The sequence below is a fragment of the Cydia splendana genome, chromosome Z (assembly GCF_910591565.1).
Source record: "Cydia splendana chromosome Z, ilCydSple1.2, whole genome shotgun sequence".
Classification (NCBI taxonomy): Eukaryota; Metazoa; Arthropoda; class Insecta; order Lepidoptera; family Tortricidae; genus Cydia; species Cydia splendana.
The window spans coordinates 16,854,352-16,881,850 of NC_085987.1; the positions used below are offsets into that span (position 1 = coordinate 16,854,352).

General features: G+C 37.8%; 2 protein-coding genes across 5 annotated transcripts in view; both read left to right on the forward strand.

Annotated features, from left to right (window-relative positions):
- The first annotated feature begins 264 nt into the window (after positions 1–264).
- Positions 265–16,361, forward strand: LOC134804317 (zinc finger protein 135-like). The gene is made up of 4 exons (XM_063777326.1): positions 265–1,217; positions 14,938–15,135; positions 15,256–15,359; positions 15,823–16,361. The coding sequence occupies exons 1-4, from the start codon at positions 347–349 to the stop codon at positions 16,294–16,296; spliced, it is 1,647 nt and encodes a 548-aa protein (XP_063633396.1). The 5' UTR covers positions 265–346; the 3' UTR covers positions 16,297–16,361.
- Positions 16,362–17,129: 768 nt separating this feature from the next.
- Positions 17,130–27,499, forward strand: part of LOC134804699 (E3 ubiquitin-protein ligase TRIP12-like) — a 101,412-nt gene continuing 91,042 nt past the window's right edge. For 2 of the 4 annotated variants that reach the window (XM_063777843.1, XM_063777844.1), the window contains exon 1: positions 17,130–17,475. The gene's annotated coding sequence lies outside the window, so the exon portion shown is untranslated. The remainder of the gene's footprint in view (positions 17,476–27,499) is intronic. The other 2 variants (XM_063777840.1, XM_063777845.1) reach the window with 1 other exon arrangement.

Here is a 27,499-nt window from a genome sequence, read left to right on the forward strand (position 1 = left end):
CAAATGTGCGAAAATGGCCAAAAGAACGATACAGAGACAAGTTTCGATTTTCGTAATTCATGATTGAGTAGACAAAATAAAAGAGATAATTTATTAACAATTTTGTAATTTTCATTGAATTCTTAAACTAGAAAATATAACTTTAACTTCTGTTCTGACATATAAAGCGTGGCACATAAACATCGCTTAAATATATCATATTATGTGCCAAACTTGAAATGCGGCCAAAAGAATATGTGCGCTGTTTTCCCAAAATAACTCATTACAAGTTTAGTTTCGCGCTGTCTAACGCGGCATACTGCCGCCCCTGAACAATAAAACGAATAAATCAGCAATTATCTGGACTATGAGTGCTGATGCTGCATCATTGCCCTGTCCGATATGTTTGCAAAGTGGCGTTTTCGAGTCGGTGCAATTACTTAGGGACCGATTAATACACGTGTCCACTAACAAAATCGTATGTCCCGTTTGTCAAGAAGAGATATGTGGACTGGACAAGTTGACTATCCATTTATTTACTCATGTAAAGTTAATTAATACAAGAGATTTTAGAGAGAAAAATAATGAATTTCCGGAAACCTGTAAGTCAAAAGCAAACATTCCAGTCACCTCTACTAATCAGAAGAAATCCAGAACGTCAACGGCTAAAAATAAACCAACAACATCTACGGCAACTGCACCCGTGAAATTCGTCAAGATATATCCAAAGTTGCCAGTAATGCCAGCAAATACGGCGCCAGTATTATTAGACCCATCACGCGAACCGGCTAAAGGTGGAGTTCAAGAGGAGGCTCTAAAGGTATCATCTGTTAAGAAGGAAAAGTCGCAGTTGCAAGTCAATACAACCTGTGATATTTGCGGTGTCCAATTCGTGGACGAAATAATTCTGAGAATGCATCGATGCCTTATACACAATATAGATGATGATTCTAATCACAGCATTTCAAGATACCAATGTCATTTATGTCCAAAAAACTTTAAGATGAGAGGATCCCTCATGGTTCACTTGCGAGTAGCACATTACGGATTTCAATCCGATACCAGCAACGCGCAAACCGACTCAGCAAATGAAGCTGGCTCTGGCAGTCAACATTTTCCTGCAAACGATAAACCCAGCAATTACGAGAGGAATGACAATAAACAATGGCAGTGTGATGTTTGTCGAAAATGTTTTACTACAAAATATTTCCTGAAGAAGCATAAGCGTCTTCACACAGGTTAAAAATTAATTGGTGTTAGTTTTGCGAGGTAATTTATACTAACATGCGAGAATTTACATGTGTAATGTGTTATTATATTTGTATTGCAATGCAAACATTAAGTAAAAACTTGTGTACTAATGTTTTTTCTTGACTTCATTTACTTAATTGCTTATATGCATTAACTATGTTAATTAACTAAATCATGACATTCATGACTAAATCTTGACTGTGCGATTCAGGTATGTAAATTAGGTAACTTTACATAATAACACAATCTCACTTGCTATTCATAATTTAAATAAAAATGTGCATAATGATATTAATGATAATCTTAAAAAAAAATATTTTTAACTGCGATTCATGGTTTTTTACGACACGTCGTAGCAACGTGTATATATGACAGTTATACCTATCTAATAATTATAACCGCATGTTTGTTATTGACGATTTTACATCATCCTGGGCCTGCCACGTTTTTCCACAAGCTGCTGTTTCTAGTGCAGTAGGACTAGGCCTATTGTATACTATTAAATTAGGTAGGTACTTATTACGAAATATCATTTGATATTTATCATAATTTACCTACCAGTCACTTTTCTGTGAAGGAAAACATCGTGAGCGTGACGAAACCGGACTAATCCCCAACCAGACCTATTGTCCCCTCTGGGTTGGAAGGTCAGATGGCAGTCGCTTTCGAAAAAACTCGCGAATTCTCGGGATTATTTGCCAAGCGGACCCGTGGCGTAGCTAGAGGATATGGCGCCCGGGGCAAGCACCAAATTTGCGCCCCTAATGGATTCATTCTAGATCTCAATGTATGGGGAACACAGCAAAATTTGTAATTAAGGTTTATTGCTGCTGTGTTATACCTTTAGGTGAGTACATTATAAAACACAACTCTCCCGCCCCCTCCCCCGTTGGCGTCACCCCGTCCCCCCTTGGAAAGTGTCCCATTTTACAGATTTACTCTATTTTCAGGAAAACGATACAAGCTAAGATATATAAAATGGTCAAAGACTAAATTATTACTAGAGGAGATATAGCCTTTGGGGTCAAAATAATTCCCACAAAGACGGGGTTCGATGTTTTTAGTACTTTGTGTGTATCTTTTTGACATACTAAAAATATATCAAAATATATGCGTGCAAAACGCATTTATTGACATTAAAAAATTTGAATAATCAAAAAATATAAGTATTAAAAATCGTGTGTTGTATCAAATTACTGGAAATTACATGCTAAAACAGGTTATGAGGTTGATTTTACAAAATAAAAATAAAAAACAAAGTGGTGGCTGAATAACTGAATTTTTTTTCAATGTTGAAAATTATTCCCTACATTGAAAACTAAACTAAACTATTATAGTTTTACACATCAAAACACATTTTGTAAAAGAAAAGAATATTTGGTCATATTTTTGTAAAAATCGAGTTCCTCTGGCAAATCATATTATGTACATATTGGCAACCGGGTTTTTAGGGTTCCGTACCCAAAGGGTAAAACGGGACCCTATTACTAAGACTTCGCTGTCCGTCCGTCCGTCCGTCCGTCCGTCCGTCCGTCCGTCCGTCCGTCCGTCTGTCACCAGGCTGTATCTCACGAACCGTGATAGCTAGACAGTTGAAATTTTCACAGATGATGTATTTCTGTTGCCGCTATAACAACAAATACTAAAAACAGAATAAAATAAAGATTTAAATGGGGCTCCCATACAACAAACGTGATTTTTGACCAAAGTTAAGCAACGTCGGGAGTGGTCAGTACTTGGATGGGTGACCGTTTTTTTTGCTTTTTTTTTTTGTTTTTTTTTTGCATTATGGTACGGAACCCTTCGTGCGCGAGTCCGACTCGCACTTGCCCGGTTTTTTAACCTAATTAGACCCCGCTGAATCCGAATTTGCTGGTTGCTTGATCGAATTCTTGAGCGGAAGTGAGATATGTGATTTTAAAGGTCCCTTTTTTTAGTTTTTCGTAAATAACTCTTAAACGGTGGCGCATAGCAAAGAATGTTCTAATACATAAGTAATCTGCATAAAATTGCCTTCAAGTAAGATTCAGTACAATTTTTCGCTAGGATCAATATTCAAAGAGATATAACGCGGGAAAGTTAATTATAATCACTTCTAAGCTCCCTTTTTTTAGTTTTTCGTAAATAACTCGTAAATGGTGGCAAATATTAAAAAAAATTGTTAAACGTTAATAATCTACACAACATTTTCTACAAAAAAGATTTAGTACACTTTTCGCAGGGATCAATATTTAAAAAGATAATAAAGAGGGAAAGTTGAGTATAATAAATTGTAAGGTTCCTTGTTTTTATTTTTTCGTTAATAATTTGAAAAGGATGGCTCAAAACGGAACCCTTATTGGGAAGGTGCGAAGTCGGTGGAGGGGGAAGTGGCGCTGATTGTCACAAACACAGGAAATCTTATGGAATGTCCGACATTAGCACTAGCGGCAGCCGCTTGGACTAATTTTACTCCATAAGATTTAAAGTAGAAAGTCCGACAAAATGAGGGCAGCACCAGTCATGCACATAGCGAATAGGATCACTCGTGCGTCTGTCTGTCTGTCTTTCTGTACGTTTGTCACAGGCCATTTTCTACAAAAGTACTGGACCAATTAAGTTGAAATTTGGTACACATATGTAATACGTGACCCAAAGACGGACATATTACGTAAACAAATGAATTTTGAACATGGAGGCCACTTTTTAGCCAGGGGGTAAATGAGAAAATTTAAAAATAATGTTTTTTAAGCTATATCGTGTTATATATCAAATGAAAGAGCTCATTTTGAGAATCTCAAACATATTTTTTTGTAATTCTAAAATAAATAGTTAAGAAGTAAATAAAGAAGAAAATAGCTAAAAATGACCATTCCCCGCCCCCTTTATCTCCGAAACTAAGGAGTCTAAAATTTTGAAAAAAAATATACAAAATAGTTCTTTACCTATAGATGACAGGAAAACCTATTAGAAATATGCAGTCAAGCGTGAGTCGGACTAATTACTTAGTTTTTGATCCGACCCCTGCGGGTTTTTTAAAGGCAATTCACTCTGGAACTGGAATTGTACTGCAGATACGGTTCATATTAATCATAAAATGATACGTAATATCCATATATCCAACGGGAAATACCTTTTTAACCTTTTTACTGCGCCTTTTCATCAGTTGGTATAGTTTGTTTAGTTTTTCATACAAAACTATACCAGCTGATGAAAAGGCGCAGTAAAAGGGTTAAAGAGGTATTCCCCGTTGGATATATGGATATTACGTATCATTTTATGATTAATATGCACCGTATCTGTAGTACAGTTCCATTAAGTCTCGTAAAATAGGTACTGAAGTAGGACTTTATCACTTAGTAAAATTGAAAAATTAAAAAAAAATACTAAACTAGTAGTTCGCCCCGAACTGTGAACTCACGGTTCGCCAAAAAGATCAATTGAATGTAGTGCTACTTAGTCCGAGATGGGCATTTCGTAAATGATTCCTGATTCCACGATTACTTGAAATTACTTTGTAATCTGATTACCGATTCCCAGATTACTTTGTAATCTAACAATACCGAATTACTAAGTACAATTCCATTTGAGGAATCAGGAATCAATTATTCGAATATTACAATTACTAGTAATTGGAATCAATGTTGATTCCTCATTACAGGAATATATTACTTGATTCCTTTCAGATTACATTTCGTACTACTACTATCAAAAGTATATTTCGATAGTAGATATAGATGTTTTTGACTTACTAGGATGCATCTACCTATACCTTATTTGAAACAGGTGTGCAGATTTCGAAAATGATGACCATGACCGATAAAACCACATCCATGACGACTTTTATGACATAGTGCATGGCCGCTATTTTGGAATCCAAATTGGTCATCATTTTCGAAATCTGCGCCTCCTAAAACCTATAAAACGACATCCATGACGACTTTTATGACATACTGCATGGCCGCTATTTTGGATTGCAAAATGGTCATCATTTTCGAAATCTACGCCCCCTAAAACCTATAAAATGACATCCATGACGACTTTTATGACATTATGCGTGGCCGCCATCTTGGATACAAAAATGGTCATCATATTCGAAATCTGCGCCCCCTAAAAGCTATAAAACGACATCCATGACGACTTTTATGACATACTGCATGGTCGCTATTTTGAATTCCAAAATGGTCATCATTTTCGAAATCGGGGCCCCCTAAAACCTATAAAACGACATCCATGACGACTTTTATGACATAGTGCATGGCCGCCATCTTGGATTCCAGAATTGTCATCATTTTCGAAATCTGCGCCCCCTAAAACCTATAAAACGACATCCATAACGACTTTTATGACATAGTGCGTGGCCGCCATATTGGAATCCAAAATGGTCATCATTTTCGAAATCTGCGTCCCCTAAAGCCTATAAAATGACATCCATGACGACTTTTATGACATAGTGCATATAATATTAGTCATAATTTTTGAAAAAAATCTTAAATTAAAAATCAATAAGTATTATAAATGTGTAACATACCAAGCACTTTCATTTGATACCAACGTCGACCATACTTTTTTGCAATTAAAATGACCAGAATAGCAAGACCCCTCACAAATGGATTTTTAGCATTTTAAGCTCTTCTAGCTCAATAACCTCTTGTTCGAGCCTGCTCAAAATTTAATGACTAAAATATAATGCCCTCAACTATACGTTCATCCAATTTCATTTAAATTAGAACAAATTTACTTAAGTCATTGAGTATCAAACTATCCTCTGATAGTTCATCTTAAAAACATCGAAATGCCGGGACGTGCCCCTAGCCAGCCGTGTGTTCAAAGTCGAATGTAAGAACTTCACTTCGCTTCGCTCGCTCGTTCGATGAAATTATTCTTGAAGTTGGTTTTTTAGGGTTAGATATGAGGATATCACGTATCATTTGTGGTATATTGTACAAAATAAAACTTACTTAGTCATATCGTATCTGGAGGAGCCCATACTTGGCACCACACACGATAGGTTTCTGAAAAAAAAAATTCCCATACAAAAAAAAACAATGACTCAGCACTCCCCTCCTAAGGGATTTTTTTTTAGGAACTGGCGGTCAAAAATTTTTTTTGACCTCTAGTATGCGTGTGCCAAACGGCTAGCCTGTACATCTTTTGCGGTTTTTTAAGTGAACAGGTTAGACTAAAACTTTGGCGCACCATAGCTTGAAAACTATAACTCGTATCAAAATGAATGTTAGTACTTATTTGTAGGAAATTTATTAATAAATAATTTAGTCTTTGACCATTTTATCTTAGCTTGTATCGCTTTCCTGAAAATTGAGAAAATCTGTAAAATGGGACAATTTCAAGGGGTGAGGGGGTGACGCCAACGGGATAAGGGGCGGGACAGTAGTGTTTTATAATGTACTCACCTACAGGTATAACACAGCAGCAATAAATCTTAATTACAAATTTTGCCGCGAAAAAATCTAGAATGAATATATTACCCCCCCCCCCCCCACACGAAATGAACTAACGAAATACAAACGTACTCCTCGTTTTCCTCCGTGGTTTTTGAAGCTAGAGCAATGATTTTTTCAACACAGATTAATATTGTCAATATCTGTGTCGGACCGTTTGCTTTTTTTGATATTTTTGTTTTTTAAGGCGCTAGAGCCCTTCAAAAATGGCCAAAATGGCCTAATTGACTATGCCGCAATGAGAGGCGTGGCATTCAAAACTGATATCAAGTAGCCAAAAAAGCAAAACGGTCCGACACAGATAATTTCATAATCATTTAGATTTCCAAATTTGGTTACGATTGGTTAAGTTTTGGAGGAGGAAACAGAGGAGTACGAAACCTCGATTTTTGAGATTTTTACGCAGGATTTTTCGCCTAGTCCTTATCGCACTACTTTTAGGTGCCGCTTCCGTTAGCGAGACGGGTATATTTACCTAAAATATTTAAAACTCAGCTCCTGTTTCGTCTTAAAGTTTACTTTTAATTTAGACAAATACAGTGTATATGTGTTTTTCTAGTACATCGGTGGCTAACAAGCTTACGACCCACCTGATGGTAAGCGGTCACTGCATCCTATGAACTTCTACACTCCAGGGGTGTTACATGCGCGTTGCCGACCATTTTAAAACTTATACACTTCTGTTTTGGAGATCTCCATATTGTACGAGTAGCCTCTCGAGAAAAGGGAACTTATTCAACTTATTGTGGAATAAGCAACCTTTTCTCGAAGAATTTCCTCCCGCCCGCTGCTGGCTGTAGAGGAAATTCCTCTTAAACCGCACAGTGCGTGACCATTTAGGTTCTAGGGTGTGAGGATAAACACTCTTGCCTACGCCGAGCGGTGCAGTGATGGCAAGCTGTCACCGTTGGCAACTAGGCAGCATGTCAAACATTGTACCTACGAGCGGTAGAGAACACAGACAAGGAGGCAGTCTCCTTAGACTTAAAGGTTCAATATCGCTTGTGAGTTTGGGATCGTAGACTATTCATAGGTACAGTGCGCCTTTGGACTGATTCGAAGGGTCCAAGGTCCAAGGTGGCATCCAGGTGCTCCTACCCAAAGGTGACAGCAGTACTCAATACCTATATGGGATCTGACTTGCGATGCGACTTGATTACATAAAATACATATAGCAGTCTACCCCAGAGTAAAGTACTGCCTCCCTATATTGAGCACACAGAGTTTTTTTGGATACGAGCGCAGCCTATCCTGCAAGGTGGCTACGAAATTATTGGACCTCACTGATGGAGATGTCAACACCGAGGCTCCCAATACTCCCTGACATGGGAAGGGTTGTGCCTTGAAAAATGGGGTTTTCTTAGCGGTAAACGCGCAAAATTGAGTCTTGGTGGGATTGAATGGGACTAAATTGTCCCGATCCCACACCGAAACTCTCCGGATAGAATGCTCTCGATACCTGACACAGGTTTTTCACGACATTCTAGTATCGCAGAACGAGGGATGTTGGCACGGCCTGTGTTATACAGGTTGGTCCAAACCTTGACGTCCAAACATTTTTTTAGATTCCACACGCTGTGGGCTAAAGGAATATGTATGTTAGCCGACTTTTCGTATTAGTTTTCGAGTTATGATTTTTATTACTTTTAACTTTTGTTAAAAAATTCCGGGGTGAAGCAATTAATTTATTTAAAAAATATATTGAACTTTTTTTAATGTTTCTTTTTGTAACCTAGTCCTTGACAAACGGCGCAGTTGCTAAAAAAAATCAGCATCCTCACTTCGCTGAGTTGGAAAAATAAGACAAAGTTTTACGTTCAAGCATGTCATCAAGCTTAGATGTTGCCCTTACCTAAATAGATCAAAAATACAAGCGATTTCAAGGACTTTTGGTTATTTTAGAAACTGCTAGACCCTAAGTTTTTTAAAAGGTCAAAAAAGTCATACTTAACTAGGCGGGCCCGCGGCTCCGCTCGCGTAAATGAAATAAAGAGTTTGTCTTATGTTTCGTTAATTACCGACATTATTATGTACCTATTCAACCTTGCCAGTGTTCATAACTCTGTGATAGGGACTTCTTATTTGTAACCGTTATTTGGATAAATTAATTCGCAAATTTCTCAATAAATGATGTCATTTGATAAGATAAAATGATGGCAAGATTGTATTTTTTTAAATTATTATTTATTTTTATAAGCCCAGTCCAGTCAGCAAAAATGTTCATTAGATTAATTTCCGCCTTAAGACGAATTTGGACGACCATCGCCCATATATCGCCTTTTCATACAAACGTAGGTAGTCCCCATTTTCCTTTCTGGACATAACAATACTTACTACGGTGACGCAACGATCCAAAAAGAGTCCTGGGCTCCGATACCAGATCACGCCATGTTTCTCGGTCTTGCGATAGCTCTCGCCAGTCGCTATGGCCGAGGTTGAGCAGGTCTTGAGCAACGACGTCGTTTCTGCGGTACCTAGGACGTCCAATCGGGTGTCTCCCATTTCGTTGTCCCAAGTACGCTCTCTTCACGGCAAGATCCTCTCCCATTCTCTCTCTGTGTCCGAGCCACTGAAGCTAAGCCGCTTTGGTCTCTCCAATACCCAAATATATCGGAACACATCCTTATTTCTATGGAAACAAAGTTATATTACGATATATTTGGCTACTTTAGCCTGATCTATTTCATACTGACTGTACATTGGCTTCATGAATGTGTAGTTGCCATTAGATATATATCGTAGCCACCAAGGTCGCTCAAAAATATCTGAACATGTACTTTAAAGTTACATTATAATTTACATTGTTCAGACTTCAGATATTTGTGAATACCTCATCCACTCCGATATATCTGATGGTGACTTTCAGCAAGAAGAAAAATCTTACCTGGTCGAGTCGTATCGTATTACGCGAGAAAACAGTTTCCAAATTGATTAAGTATACCTATCTCTAAAGTCATCCCTTGAACTGATGCACTTCATATTAACGTATCCACTTTGTATTTCTGGCCTATCTCGGCAGCCCGTTCCCCGGACGAATGGCAATGTTTGCCGAAGTCGAATTTCTTTTTGACTTGATTGACTGTGAATTCAAATTGACTCCGAATAATATAACTCAAAATAAATTTAAAACAACAAAATACAAATTATTAATAATATGATAATATTAATTTGATTGATGTCATATTTGGCATAAGTCACTCGTATGGGCGTACACTAAGGTTGAGGTTGACATCACTTTTTATATTACTTCGTATAAAAACACGTAGGAATAACTGTATACCAACATGACAAACATAATTTAGATTACTTTACACCGAAACGAAACGAACCGAGAGTTGCCGAGAAATAGCCGATGTTCATTCAATAAAGATTGTTATGAAAATTTCTTTTCCTTTTTGTAAATTAAATACGCGTCGAAAGCTGTAGTTTTTACGTTCTAGTTCTATTCCCATATTTAGATAATTGATTTGAACAGTTTTTTCTTATCATACGTGCGTCGTATTCGAGAAACGTGTCAAAAACTTTTTTAGATATTTGTAAGGCGCCATCTCGCTTCTTCCCTCGTTTTTTATCCCGTTCTGGTTTTTCAATTTTATATATATGATGATAGTCATAATTTGTCAGAGTCGCCGGTCAAAGGAACTGAAAATCCTCTTTTTAACCGACTTCAATTTCATAGAAGGAGGAGGTTCTGTATTCGGTTGTGGCTATCTTTTTTTTTTCTATGTACGTTCACCGATTACTCCGACATCCGTAGTCCGATTTGAGTAATTCTTTTTTGTTTGAAAGGAGCTACCTCCGAGTTGGTCCCATTTTAATTTGGTTCTGTTCTGATGATGGGATCCATGAGGATTTTTTTTTAGCAAAAACGCTTCTAAGTTTAGAGTCGGTTTGAAGCAAATAACAGAAAAACGCCTCTTAAAAGTGATAAAAAAAGTAAAAAAGGCGGGATCTGAAAATACTTACTGAATTGGATAGGGAACTCCTCAATTTTTAAAGGCACATGCATGGTGTTTTGGGCGTTTTCTTAAGCAACTCGAGCATTTTCTCCCGGAAACCACCAATTTGATGAAATAGACCTGATGATGATGATTATTTTGATGATAATGATGATGATTTCTTTAAATGTAAGTATGTTCAGCGATTACTCCGGCACCTGTGATCCGATTTGAGTAATTCTTTTTTTGTTTGGAAGAAGTTACCTCCAAGATGTGTTTCGTATTATTTTTCGTTCTGGTCTGATGATGGAATCCATGAGGAATTGAGGGAACTCCTCAATTTTTAAAGGCACGTGTTAAGTGATTTCGGGGTTTTCTAAAGTAACTCGAGCATTTGCTTCCGAAAACCAATTTGATGTACTGCAACTGTAGCCTTACCACGAGTTTGACATTGACATATTCGCTAACGTCTTATGCATCTAAATGTAACTTTTTATGCATCTCGTTCACACTAAGGTTAGTACGAGCGAGATGCATAGGAAGTAAGTTACACACATGCTAGCGAATATATCAATGTCAAACTCGTGGTAAGCTGGTAAGGCTACTGATCGGGGGTTAGGGTTAGGAGTTAAGGGGTCGGGGAATGGCGGTTGAAGGGTTGCTGGTTCAGAATCGAGGGGTTCCTGGATCAGGGGTTGATGTGCTGTGAGGTTGAGTGATCGGGGGGCTGAGGGATTGGGTCAGTGGCGGGGCGGGCGGATGGATTTAGTTGACAGGAATTATAATTTCCCAGACGGACTCGAGAAAATTCCTGATTACATATTTACTAAAGTAATAGGTACACGAATTTAGTGTTAAACATGATCTTGTTTTTCATTCATGCGTCGCGCTCTTAACAATGCGTTAAAACTAAAAATGGTAAAAAAAAACCTTTTACAAAAAAAATGAAACCGACTTCAAAAAGGATGAAATAAAATATTATAATTTTTTATGTCTATGCGTTACCAACTGATATGTTTGAAGTCAGTGCCAAGCCAAGGGGCTGTCCATAAATTACGTCATCGATTTTTGACGATTTTGGACCCCCCCCCCCCTATAATCATCCAAAAATCATGCTTCAAATGACCCCGTTTCCTCCTACTTCATGCTACCGTCATCCGATGTCCAGACCCCCCCCCCTAATTTGAAATGACGTAATTTATGAATAGCCCCCAAGTAGTAACAATACCAGTCAAAAATAATCAGCTTTATGGCTATAAATCCCATTAGAACTGTACTAATAACTATTATAAATGTGTAAAGAATTCAGTCTGCCTCTTTGTCGCCTTTTCATGGCTAAACAACTGAACCGCTTTAGGTGAAATTTGGCAAGAAGGTAAATTCCTTGAATTGTTTTATATTTTGAAATGTAGTCCTCTGGATAAGGGACGGGAAATAACCAGTGCCGGATTAACCAATAAGCAAAACAAGCACGTCCTTAGGGCACCACGTTCAGGGGGGGGGGGGGGCACCAAAATGCCAGGTTGAAAAAGGTGAACTAATTTTAAAATTAGGGACAGACACATCGTTTTTACCACACAATTTTTTTTAGCTGTCCAAAAGCTAATTTGCAAAACTAATGGCGCGTAATTCTTTGGGAAACAATCGGTACCTAATTCACAACGCTTACTAACAACCCGTCTCGATTTGACCTTACGCGGAGGCCCTTATTAAAGTCATGGAAAAAAATCTTGCTTTCGGGCTTGCGGCCAGCCGAGTTTTTCGACATAGGTTACCGATTTTATAGCGAATTTTGCTCTCTTGCACGCCAGATTTGTCGGCCAAGCCGAGTTGCTCCTTAGCCGCGATCCTGGCCGACCGACCGAACCTAACTGTCAAAGTGTTATAAGGCGCCCCGTGAAAGCCGAAAACTAAAAGCATCCTATCAAGTAGCGCTTTCGAGTGAAGCCAAAGAGCGAGCAATAGAAGAGTCGTGACTACATGCATAGATTCGATTTCAAGCCACTCTTTTGCAGAGTGGCGTAAGGTCTTATGCGAGGTCTTCTGCCTTATGGCAAAGTTGATCAACTGCCTTAGGTAATTACACTTGGGCGTGGATCCAAATCTAAGCTTTCCTCTTTCGCAGCTGGGCCTTCTGCCTTACTCACACTTCACATTCACTTGGTAAATTCCAAGCTCTGCTTTCTTGCATCTTTTCTGTATGAAAACAACCTCGCTGAAACCCTTAAATATCGAGCCCTATGCGAAGCTAGGCCGATAGAAAACTGTCCCATCCCTTCTCTGTATGAAATCCTGGATTCGCGCCTGGTTGGAACTAAAGTAAAAATTTACAAAACTGTCTATTAAATTGCGTTTTTTATATCGAAAAATTTTCGCGCTCGCTTCGCTCGCGTTTACAACACCATTATGAGATATGATAAAGGTGACATTCGGGTGGCGACTGCAGCAGCATTACTCTGTTGCAACGTTACTGCTGCATCACTGTCAATTTTCGTAATAAAATGATGAGACTGATTTCCATACTAAAAGTAAAAAAGTACAACTGTCTATCAAATTGCGTTTTTATATCGAAAAATTTTCGCGCTCGCTTCGCTCGCGTTTTCAATAACATTCTAAGATATGATAAAGGTGACATTCGGGTGGCGACTGCAGCAACATTACTCTGTTGCAACGTTACTGCTGCAGCATTGTCAATTTTCGTGATAAAATGATGTGACTGATTTCCATTCTCAGCTGTAATGCGGCAATGAACGTCACTCAACTTACCAAAAAATTCAATGTAATCTCGATGACCCTACGGAGAGGGGCACCATGGTCTAGAAATGCTTAAGGCATCAAAATATCTTAATCCGGCACTGGAAATAACTCAGTCCCAATCCCACACTTGCGTGCTATAGACTGTTCGAGCATTAGTAAGAAATGCTCTTTAAAAAATACGCCGGCAAAAAAATGTATTTATTTTGTTACACTAATGTGCCGACAAACATGGTACGGACTGCGCCAAGAAGGTTTGATCGTGTGTTCTGAGGTGTGTTCTTAGGTCCATTCGACGTCAATGATATGTTTACACTTTTGCACCTTAGTCCTTTGTAATAAGGCGAAAAGTGTAAACATATTTTTAACATCGACTGTACCTACAGAAAATACGTTCATTGTCGTCGTGTAAGGCAATCCAACGTAGGTGAATCCTTATCGAATCGCACCAAAGTCATGGTATGCTTCAAAATTTGGCTTGGCACCGACTTCAAACATATCAGTTGGTAACGCAAAGACATAAAAAAAAAATATTTTATTTCATCCTTTTTGAAGTCGGTTTCATTTTTTTTGTAAAAAGTTTTTATGTTATTTCTACTATTATTTTATGGGGTCACTTCCACATCGCTATTTCATGTTATCAGTGCAAATACCACCGGAATTTCATAACAAAAGTTAAAAGTTAATAAATTCATAACTCGAAAACTACGAAAAATCCGCTAACATACATGGGGTATATTCTGATAACCACGACGAGAGGATTCTAAAAAAATTTTTTAGCGTCAAGGTCGGGTGTTTTTTGCGATTTCGGGGTTGGTCCCATAGTAGAAGTTGCTCAGTATAATCCCAAAACCTCCCTGGCAACGGGAATGTAGTTATTTTTTAGCCACTCTGTATAGGAATCCCAGTACTGTGTTCCGCATATCGATGAATGTCGTCGAACTCGTCGATAGACAACATGTCACAGATATGCAGCAGCAGCTATTGGAGCAGGTTCCGTCTACTACGGCTCATATGCGCCTGCCAGACAAAGGGCTAGCGATCCATTTGCAGAGGTGCCTAGTCTCTTGCATGGACAGTCCATAAGATGGTAACTTCGATAGGAGACCCATAGCGGAAAAGACGCGCTAACACGGGACACAACTCTGAAGCACTCGGCCCGCTCGCCTTATAGAACGAAAGCATAGCAACTCCCTCCGAATATCCCTCTGCTTGATAGAAGTTTCTGGCATAGAGTATTCGCACTTCGGGATGGATGGGCGGAAGGGCGCTACCCTCGTCTTTCAAGGTCGAGTTCGAGGAAAAAAGAGTAAGTACGTAAAAGATCGGGTTTCTCTTTTGCGTTGTGGGCCATATTACCATCCGCATTTTACACTTCACAGTGGTGGTAAATACTACTGACAAAAGTTTCTCACTGCCTTTGGCAAGACGGAGAGGTAGTCTTTTAATCGCCTCCCAGTATGTCCAGTATCCTTAAGACCCCAAGGTCCTATCAGTAGAAAAATGTTTACGATTGCCCCAAGATGATCAGTGCGATGAAAGCTACTAATAAAGTAATAAATTTCCATTTTCAGGTGAAACGCCATACGCCTGCTCGCAGTGCAACAAGACGTTCACGTTCCAACAGTCGTACCATAAACACTTGCTGTATCACAACGACGAGAAGCCGCACACGTGCGGTTACTGTGGTCGCGCTTTCAAGGAGCTCTCCACTCTGCACAACCATCAGCGGATCCACACCGGCGAGAAGCCTTTCTCTTGCGAGACATGTGGTGCGTAACAAAACGTTCAAGTAGGACATTTTTATTTTATGCTGACTCCCACACTAGGCATAGCCTGTCCTGTGGGAAAAATAATGATGTTGTCATAAAATCTCGATTGTTGGATTGCAGGTAAATGTTTTCGGCAACGAGTGTCCTACCTCGTCCATCGACGCATTCACACTGGTGTTATGCCATACAAGTGCACAGCCTGTGACAAAAGTTTTCGCTATAAAGTATGTATCCACTAATTTTAGACACCGACGGGTCTGCATTTGAGGTACAGTCAAGTGCGATTGTACTGTATACTGCATACTGACTAGCGTTGCCAGATTATTTTTTGAGATATATAGTATTTGGCGGTTTAAAGGATCATAAAATAAAGTATACACAGAAAAATAAAGTATTTCTTTATTTCTTACATATTTTTTGCTTGTTAGTTTCAGTTTAAAATAAAGTATTTTAGCATACTTTATCTTTCGTATTTCATAAAGTATTCTGAGGCCAAATATAGTATAATACTATATATTATAGTATGTCTGGCAAACCTAATACTGACTGCAGTTTCCATACAAACAGATCTGGGAGTGGGATGGGATCACCTGAAATTTGGGATGCAGCCCGTCTGTGTAATTCCTAAACATTGTTTGACCACGGCTCGCCACGACATGTGATCGGACTATTCATGTATGCTTTTAGGTATCCCAGAGAACTCATAAGTGCCAAGCTCAGCCACCGGGCACGGTGGTACGACAGAGTGGTGACCTAGTAGAAAAATTGAAAAGAAAACATCCTGAGCCATCCTCATCCCCTTCAGGCTCTCCAAAAGAAAGTTGTGAAAATATGAAATACCACCAAGTTTCGGAAGCAAACGCAGAATTAGTACGGACGGGGGCGAAGCTTTCGTTAGAAGATACAGAAACTGATAATTTTACTCTAATTGCTGAAGCATTCAATGATAATATTAAAAATTCTACGAAACAGGTAACTGATGAGGACAATATAATGTTACCTGAATCCAATAGTCCTGTATTAGACACGAATATTCCTTCACCATCAGAAACTTTCAAAAACTTATGTTTGTCTAAAGAAGACGATTATAATGGAGTTCAGCAAGAGAAATATGAAGTAGGGGAGTTTTCTATGTATAAAGAATTTAACTTATTCTTGTAATGTGTTTAATAGAATACAATTCTATCATAAAATGTAGCGTAATCTATCTGTTTTTGTTGCCCAGCCACGTCCGATTTCCTGTCAATCAAAAGTGCGACCAAACTCGCAATGATGTCAAGTGTCATGGAAGTATGTACGTAATATTTGAAATAATTTAATAGAATATCAGAAATTATATTTGCTTTTGTAACAGTATGTTCAAACTGGTTCCAAGATATAATCGCACCACGGTACTCCTGAATACAACTTTTCGTATTTTCCAGTCAGTTAACCTTTGGTACATTCATCCGGCCGCTGACGGCCGCTATGAGGCTCGAAAGTGGTCACGTTTTTTCATTTGTAGTCTTCACCTTTCTCACTCATGAAATGTTGATTATACGTGATGGCTTTCCTTTAAAATAGGATACTTACTGTCCCCTTTGCCTTGGTTGCGTGACTTGCGTGTGGCGCAACTATCGATAGTGTGAAGATGGTCGCTGTACGTGCGTTAAGGACGCAGCTATACGTTAGAGTGCGGTAGTCTGTTACGGCTTTCAAATCGTCCAGTTTGACTAAAGGCTTCTACAGACGTTGCAATAAATGGCATGCGATTTAAGATTATTATGGGCTAACTAGGAGCAACGAATTCAATCGGAATACTATGGATCGACCAAATGCTGCAATGTATTATTGCAAATAGTGTGCAAATCACATGCGATTATCATTACATTTGTTGCAACGTCGTCTGTAGAAAGAAGCCTTTGTCAAACTGTGAATGTTGCCACAAGTAATCATTGGACCTGCTATGTTGGTAGTAGAAAATGCGAAATGGTAGAAAAATAATGCATTTGTCTGTCGTACCATTGCGATGCTGTGGCTGGCACTTGTAGAGAGAAAAAACATGAGATACCAGCTGTTTTTGTTCTCCTCGATCGAGTACTTGTAAAATCAGTATGGATCTAAATTAAATAGTGTCGTTCATTACATCTCGGTAGTGACCATTTCTTAACAGTGATTATGTAATTTACTTCGAAATTGGTGTAAAGTAGATGAGACTGAGAATTTGTCACAAATGATACATGGACTGCGTTTTGCGATTTATTACGTCTTATTTATGGTACATGCGATGTGTTTAAATTAGGCCAACAGGCGAGGCCAAAGTAGATCGCTGCTTCTGTATCCGGGGGACACATTAAAACTGTAAGTAAATTGATACTATACATTGTTAAGATATTAAAGAAAACGAGTGTTAGGTTTATGGTAAGATGATGCAACTCAAGTGTCGAAACATGTCCACGTATTATTTATTTGTTGTCGAGGACAACCTACGCAAGGTATTATGCGCCATCCTTGTTTATTCATGCAACTAAAGCCTATGCGCCAGTAGAATTTTAATACAAATGGATGCCCGTCTTGCACGCTACTCTGCAGTGATTACGGTTTATATTTCTTAATGGTGCTATTCCTCACGCTTGTAGTAGATGCGCCTATTTTGTTTCTGTATGTATATTTTGATGCTGAATATTTTCATCAGTAAGATTTTTTTATAACTCTCCTTGGTACTGCAGGTTAGTTTCTTGGCAAATAAGTCTTGTTGCATATTAGTAAACACTAGATAGGTATAGGAGTTAGGATTTAATTTAATGCCTTAGATTTTATATATCTGCAAAGGGAAAACCTTTGATTATATTATATAGTTTGGTCTGGTCAGTAAGCCATATTCTACATTGTAGAACTATGCTGAGATTGCTGAGACTATAATATTATGCTAACTCTTTGTTATGGTAGTACTCTTTCCCCAAACTTAGGAAGCAGCAGTGCTGGTTTTGCATTCTGTAGGGCCACTTGCACTATCCCACTAACCCAGGGTTAAGCAGTTAAACCGGTAACCCAGTGTCAAATTGTACTGGTAACCATGGTAACTCCAAGTTTAACCAGTTAACCCCGGGTTAGTGGATTGGTGCAAGTGGCGCTAGCATTTCTTAAAAAGTTTTTATGCTAAACAAAATAAAATACTAGAAAATTTACAATTTTAATTTAAAAAAACAACAGGTTGCACTCCGCGAATGCCGGCAGAAGTGAAAATATAATATTAGTACCAGTTAGAGGGAAACTCACTAGATGGCATTTAAATCAATAAAGAAAAACTCAATGACATTGTAACAGTTTTTCGATCAGGTCACGTGTCCGTCTTACGTCTTACGAATCTTACCTGTCGCGAGTTTAACATTTTTTCCCCATCACAAAAAGTGCACAGCGTCGCTAAAGAAGTTTTCACTTCAAAAATTATCTGTTGATATCAATACTGTTAGGGTGTTAGGGAATAATTATAACAGTTTGCTAAAATAATGAGTTTGTTTTTACACTGTAGCCATAAAAGATCATAACAAAGAAACTATTCTTATATTGCTGAGTAGCTATTACGTTTAGAAAACAGTTGTGGGATATTAAATTTATAATAGCAAAAAGTCCATGCTATAAAGATAATAAAAGAAAAAAGACCTATACTCAATATCAAAACAAGACATTATTGAAAAATAAAATATATTTGCTGGAGCAACATATATATTTTATATTATTGAATATCAACATGTAAACACCAACTCTCAATATATTTTTAACTCATTAGTGAGTTCCAAGAGTGCAGTGTGAGATTGTAAGCCCTTACAATCTCACACTGCACTCTTGGAACTCACTAATTAGTTAAAAATATTTTTATGCTAACGAATACATATTTTATATGACCTATGTAATAGTATTACTATTTATTTTGTACAGTTAGCAGCAGATTTTGCGAATGCAATGTCCAATGTGAAATAAACACAATTTTATTTTTAGTATGTAATGTAACACATCATTTTCAACAACTTGCCTGCTTAGCAAGTTCTGTTGCTTACTGTGTTGCTACATTTTGATTTTATACTATTCTTAGTCAGGACTGCTGCATTATTGCGGCATTGGGTTGAAGGACGCCATACATAGTATGCCTAACTAATTATAAGTTAAACAAGATATCAACCTCAGCGAACAGTTCAACAGGGAAAAAAATTACATAGGTAACTCCAAAGAGAATAGATAGTATAGAGGGGTCCTGTCATATTAAATTTTGTAGTCACAGTAAATTTACTGCCATCTATCGACACACGACTAAAACACATAATGAAAATGTATAAATTTATCAAAAAAATGTATATATATGGATAAATGATTTCATTATTTTTATATCATTTTGACCCATGTTCATTCACTGATATCTATGTGTTAAAATTGTTAAATATGAAACGGTGTCGTCACGCCATCTAGCCGACCATAGGCCAAAGGTGTGTACGCCATCTATCCGAGAATGACTTTTTCTTGATTTCCGAGGCACGTTTTTTCCTTAGACTTTATACATCTTATACGAAGCTACATATGTCTTTGGTAACTCTTAAAACAATACAACTATTAGGGAGACAAAATATAATAATAACATTAATAACAGTAACTACTTATTTCTAGAGGACAGCAAAAGAGTGTCTTATTATATCATAGAAGTAACAACTACAACTACTGCTACTGTTTATAGTAATAAACATTTATAGTAGCAAAGAGAATTTAGACTAGCTAGAGGAATATTGTCAAAGTGAACTACATAATTTACTTTGACAATATTCCTGTATTTCATAGTAATAGTATAGTAATAGTATAGTAATAGTCCTGTATTGTCGTAGAACTCGTAGACTAAACATATTGGGGGTGGTGGTAACAAACATACCCTTCTAACATAATCTAACTAAGCATGAAAACTCAGGGCCCTAAAAACAACAAATATATAATAAACTGACGCCCAATTGTTGATTGTTTTCAAAATGAGCAAATTGAAATATATTTATGGCGAGGGCGTACATTGAAACCTGAACGAATCGAAGTATTCTACAAACACATAGTAAAGCCCGTCACAGACGGAGCGATAATATATCGACAGATATATTTGAAATCCCACTGAAACACGTCAGAGCGTAGCGCGTAGGTTTAATACAGGTACACTGTAAGCTAGTACACATTGTACACAGGTACACAGTAATACGCTCATCTGCCCATCGGTAGACCTTATTTCTTTGCAATAATGTTTACGATTCTTCAGTCAACGGTCTGGATGATGGTAAATTACGCAGCATATGTGGATATGACTGACCACACTTGCTACACTGCGCTGACACCGCTGGTGGCATCATATACATTCCCTATTTTATATACATATTGGTGTAATTACACTAATTGGCCTGATGACAGTAACAATAGAATCATGGAAATAATGGTTTCAAAGAAACATATATGTTAATATGAGTCTAAAAAAAGGCCAATCTCAGTATAAACATTAATATTATTAATATTTTCAATACAATTAAAGTGCAAAATTCTCCAATCGGCCATTTTGACAACACCAATCAGAAGCGAGCCAACCCGTGACGTCATCAATCCATGACATATACTCAGGTATGTAAAAACAAGAAGAGTTTCTTTAAAATAAGGTCTAAACCTTCAGTTCATTCCAACAGTTAATTGCGAACGATACTAAGTGTCCCATTATGTGTCCGGGTGTCCGTGATTGCCCGACCAATATCAGGTAATAAAACATGAACACCAGAGTTTCTGTTTCTGTTTTAAAAGTTGATTAAATAAGGATGTTGATTGTAGTAGTTTAAAGTACGATAATTTTCCTTTCTGGAAAAGCTATAAAAGTTAACCTTTTGAGTTATTTCAAAATTTCCCCTTATATTCAAAATACTATGGAAATGTAACGGAGCATGTTCTCATCGAAAGCATACCCGAGAATGTTCTCGGAAATTTCCCGAGAGTAAAGAGAATTTCGCCTTTAGAGTCTTCTGTTGCATTTGAATGCATTGCGGATATCTATCAATTATATAAATAAAGCTAAACTAATATTAAAATTCTTTATTGCAATTTTTTTATAATTTTCTCGGTAATTCTCGTCCCAGAGAACGTTGTCGAGAAAGTGCGATAATTCTAGAGCAAATCAAAATCACTACACCCTACAAAACAAAGTCCCCCGCCGCGTCTGTCTGTTTGTTTGTATGTTCGCGATAAAGATTAAAACTACTAAACAGATTTTCATGCGGTTTTCATTATTTATCAAAATAGTGATTTATGAGAAAGGTTTAAATGTATGTATAGTGTGTAGCTTTCAAATAGAGTTCGACGGCTAATCCTATTGTCTATTGTTAAGTAAAACCGCACGCGCTACTTACCTGCAAAAAAGGGTCTTAGTTATTCTATTTGGCACCAGAGCGCGGGCTAGTCCAACGCTCAAAAAACCAGTGTAGGTGCGCTCTCCGATAACGCGCCTTTGTTACTCATCTCGATGACACCTTTTAGACTGGTTCTGTAGCGTTCGACTCGCCGGCACTCAGTAACCGAAGTACGCATTTTTTATGATTTGTTAGACCTGTACCCCAAAAGCATAAAATTGTTGTAGTAATTCACCTCGATCTCATATTTAATTTTCGCATTGTGTCTCAATAGTTTTTTTTTCTAGTGGCTATAAGTTTTAGTCGCATTTCACCTCGATCGTGCATCTAAATATCGCGTTGTGACTCAATCGTTTATTATTTTAGTTGTTATTAGTTTTAGTCGCATTTTACCTCGATCGTGCATTTAACTTTCGCGTTATGACTCAATCGTTTATCACTTTAGTCGCATTTCACCTCGATCGTGTATTGTATTGGCGACGTGATTCAACGCAACAGTATGAAAATTGAGTAGATTGATGATTCTGTAGACTTGGGTGTAATTCTTAATTTCGGATCATTGGCGTTAAAGAAAGCAAAACAAATGATCTAAGACACAAAGCTGCTTTATTACTCCTTAAAAGAAACCTTATAATCTTCTTAAACTAACACAAATTAGATATCCCAAACAAACGTAGATCGCGGCGAAATGCGTCTACGGTAAAATACTACACAAAAAATGTAATACTACAATTTAATTATACTAATGTCAAAAGCTACGCAAAAAAGTGCGTCAAGTAAATAAATCTAGTGATATCTTTTTCATTCAAGGTGAAATGCAATTCGGTGAATTACTACAACAATTGGGGCTATTCATAAATTACGTCATTTCAAATTAGGGGGGGGGGGGGGTCTGGAAATCGGATGATGGTAGCATGATGTAGGAGGAAACCGGGTCATTCGAAGCATGATTTTTGGATGATTTTAGGGGGGGGGGGGGGGTCTAAAATCGACAAAAATCGATGACGTAATTTATGGACAACCCCATTTTATGTTTTTGGGGTACAGGTCTAACAAATCTTTTTTATGCAGGTGGTTGTGGCACGTGGCACGAGCGGTTTTACTTAACAATAGACAATAGGATTAACCGTCGAGCTCTATATTTGAAAGCTACACACTATACCCGTGCGAAGCCCGGGCGGGTCGCTAGTATTTTTTTATAAAATAATTTGATATGTTTCTTAGTGACTTCCCGTCATTATTAAATTCACTGATATCTTGAATACAAAATGTTTTAATCAGGGTCAGACATGTATTATCGGACGTGTACCCATTATATCGAGGTCCATAGAATTAGAACGTGGATCCGTTGAACAACGGTACCCACAAAGAGGTGCAGGCGGTGCGGGGGTCTATGTTAAATTGGCAAGGGTACAAGAGTGTAGGGCATCGGGCAGGCTCGCATCTGTATCGATCCGCCGTCGGTACGGTACCGGCGGCGCGGCCGCGGCCCGCGCGCCCGGCCCTGCCGCTCTGCCGCGGCTGCCGGCCCAGCGCCACCTGGATCTCTACCCATATTGAACTAACCAATCGCGCTCCATCATCCAGCTTCCATTACATGTATGCCGTCAATTTGTAATGAGGTCGTATGGCTAACACATCACTTCCAGTCGACTTACATGTTTTTAACTTGTAACTTTTAAGACGGTTACAATTTTTCATAATAAAACTATTCTTCCCTTTAGTTTTGATCATTGATATTTACTAAAAATAAACTACCTAATTGGAATTCATAAATTATTATACGGCCACAGTAGAGTACCTGTATTCGCAAAACAAATTGTTTTAAAAGCAATGAGGATGTTTGGCAATATTCTGCCAGCATTTATTGCTGTTACCGAATTGAATTTGTGAATGCTCGAGTCCCCTTTTTAGGCGCGCAATGGCATTAAACCAGACGTCTAGTGTAAGATCATAGGCTAGCTGAAATCCTTTCTCACGGATGCATCTGATTTTAAACCCAGCTTCATCAAAGCATTTGCCAATTGGCTGTTCGTTCACTGCTACTGCTGAATACCAAAATCGGAACCAGACTGAAAACTTTATCAGTGTTTATTTTCGGAATTCGCCTTTTAATTACCTACCTCAGTACCTACATTTCAGTCAAAAAACGAGCTTTATGAATTGAATTAGTATCACTGCAATGATCATAAACATCATCTTCCTCGCGTTGTCCCGGCATTTTGCCACGGCTCGTGGGAGCCTGGGGTCCGCTTGGCAACTAATTCCAAGAATTGGCGTAGGCACTAGTTTTTACGAAAGCGTCTGCCATCTGACTAGGGAATGCAATAACCGGCCAAACTTCATAACCGGTTTCGGTTACGGTTATGCCGAAAAATAACCGAATATCGGTTATAATCGGTTACGGTTATTTTCTACGAAAAATTTTAAATTTACAATGAAATAATTAAAAAAATACAAAAATCTTTACTTTAGTACGTACTGTATTAAGGAATGTGAGTAAAAGTCTTCGTTTTTTAATAAAACACACCAAATACAGTAAAAGTAAAATATGGCCTTGGACGTGATACAATATTCGATAAAAATATTTAATAAATAAGGGTCGTAAATTTGGTATATTTTAGTTATTAAAGTCCACGAATGACAAAAATTATAGTCACAGGCGTCACAGCCAAAAAAGGCAGGATTTTGTAGTCATTACATGATAAAAACATACAAGTCATAAATAAATAACCGAAAATAACCGTAACCGGTTATTCGAGTTTCCAATATTCGGTTATGAAATTTTGTCAAAATATTCGGTTATAACCGAATATTTCGGTTACGGTTATAACCGATTAGCATTCCCTACATCTGACCTTCCAACCCAGAGAGGAAACTAGGCCTTATCGGAATTAGTCCGGTTTCCTCACGATGTCACTGTATCAATGCGCTGACATCATTTTAATAATATTCTTTGTTAATAACAACGCTACCTATTAATAGAATTTCGGCTCGTCCAAATTGTTTTAATGAGTTGTACCTACACAAGGGTCTTTAAAAAGATATAGTAACTAGGCGATAAAAACATAATAATATTACCTAATTACCTATTTATCAAATACTAGCGAACCGCCTCGGCTTCGCACGGATAAACCTTAACACATTATATTATATGCCTAAACCTTCCTCAAGAATCACTCTATTGATAGCTGAAAACCACATGAAAATCCGTTCAGTAGTTTATATAAACTTTAAGTTTATCGCGAACAACATACATACATACAGTCGGGCAGACGCGGCGCCGTCTTTGTTTTATAAGATGTATAGATTATACTTTTCACAAAAACTTGTTAGCTAATGACCCGATGTCGATATTTCAACGAAATCGTTAGTCATTTTCGAGAACCTGATTTCTAATTAAATAAATATACGTAACAATTGTATTTCAACAATAACATGTCTTTTTCATTAGAATGTAATTAGTTACTTGCATGATTTTTTGTAAGATGTCAATCGATTCTACTTCCCGTGAGATTCAAATATTTCTAATAAACCTAGTATTGTTCCCCAAACTCTTCCAAACTGCGAAAATAAAAGTGGCGCGTACACCGCGTGTAATAATGCCCCATACACAAAGCGCGCGGCTTTAGACGTCACGTCACCACAGGTCACAGGCCGCACGGCTGGTCAAAAATGTGTGGAAAGAATCATGAAAAATAAGATTCTTATAATAATAATCAAATATCGAAAAAATCTAACGGAGGGGCATAGCTATAGTTAATAAACATCTAATTGTAGAAATATATTCCATGTTATTCCTATATATCCAGTGAGGAAAATAGGGACTACGTTTGTATGGAGAATCTGTTGGTCGTCCGTCATCCCCTTTTCTCTTAACTGACTCTCTCTTGACTGTTAATCAGTGGGCTCCTTAAGTGTTGACGCTTAAGCATTTTGTGAATATGTATATCTTATAAACTGTATCTCCTACTCGTTAGTAGAATAGCTTTCCGGAAAGAACGGCCACTCTTTCATAGCGGTTTTAACCTTGGCTCCACCACATTGACTATAATATTACGCTACCGCATTATTTTAGCACAATCATCAAAAATTCTAGACTAATATGATATGTTATTGTTGTTTTTTAACGATAGAGTAAAATATCGAGGTTAGATTATTAATGTGCATTTACAATTTTATTATTTTATAGGATCCATACCGCAGAGGTACTGACAAAGTGAGCATTATCCGATAGATAGGCAAATAGTGACGTGTTACAATATCGTCGGCCTAGTTGCGCGAGTTGCGTAAACGAGCGTACACTTGGACTCCTTCTTCTCTTCGCTGGCACACTTTACATCGACACCCGCTCGGCTGCGACTAGGTGCTGTATTTTAAGATTGCCGCGTGCTATTAGACTCGACTCATTTTTTTATTCTGAGTCAAAGACATTTTTTTAAATTTAATTTGATAGACTACAGTCCTATCTTAAGATGCCTCAGAATATTACATCACTTTTTGAAGATGCCGTCGTTGCAAAAAAATAGACATGCAAAGGAGCTAAAGTACAGTCTCATGCATAATACGTATACAATAAAAATGTGTATTTAAAAATATTTTGACCGTAACTTGCTAAAATTGCTTGATTTTTTAGATTATTTTGAGTCTCTCTTCAAAAACTTTCAACAAGAACTTACAAAGGATTCTTTTTTTAGGGTTCCGTACCCAAAGGGTAAAACGGGACCCTATTACTAAGACTTCGCTGTCCGTCCGTCCGTCCGTCCGTCCGTCCGTCTGTCACCAGGCTGTATCTCACGAACCGTGATAGCTAGACAGTTGAAATTTTCACAGATGATGTATTTCTGTTGCCGCTATAACAACAAATACTAAAAACAGAATAAAATAAAGATTTAAATGGGGCTCCCATACAACAAACGTGATTTTTGACCAAAGTTAAGCAACGTCGGGAGTGGTCAGTACTTGGATGGGTGACCGTTTTTTTTTTTTGTTTTTTTTTTTTCGTTTTTTTTTTTTGCATTGTGGTACGGAACCCTTCGTGCGCGAGTCCGACTCGCACTTGCCCGGTTTTTTATTTATAGGTATCATGTATATTTTGCTGAATTTCTTTCAATTTGGACTGTTTTACCCAATACTATATACAGGGTGGCCAACTTAGAGGTATACAACTTTTTTGCCGCCATTTTATTTTGGCGGTAAATATGACAGTTATTGCATGAAAATTAGTTTATGTAGATACGGCAAATTTATTATGGAGCGTTTTACGACGGAACAACGTGTCACACGGCACGAGTTACAATAGAAACATTAAAAATAACGTTTCCCGGTCGATTAATTTCGTGAAACGGTGACATTGACTGGCCCCCAAGATCGCCTGATTTAACAGCTCCTGACTTTTTTCTGTGGGGCTATCTAAAGGGACGTGTCTATGCTAATAGGCCAACGAACCTTCAGCAATTAAAACAAAATATTCGAAACACTGTCGCTGAGATGACGCCAGAAATGTGTGAAAAAGTGATGAAAAACGCGATGAAAAGGGTTCGCATCTGCCATGCTGCTAGAGGTGGACATTTGTCTGACATTATTTTCCATGTGTAATTGCTGACCCTACATATTATATTTAACAAGGAATACTTAATATTTTTTATGTTTTATACAATAACATTTCAAAAATAAAGTGTATACCTCTTATTTGGCCCCCCTGTATTTCTCGTTCACAAATCCATAAATCGTTAAAAACAGTTTCATGTCAACGAAGCTACATTGATGTGATCTTTTGTATTGATCGTTAATCTGGTGTTGTCGTGGCGAAGGCGGCCTATTATGCAAGCAACACGACCTGCCGTCACGAAACCTTTGCATCCGTGGCGGTGCCGTTGCAACACCATAGCTTTCTCTCTCTACTCGGCTTAAACAGAAAGCGAGCGTTGAGAGAATGAACTTTTGGAAAATTGGAAAACGTTGTATGTACTTAC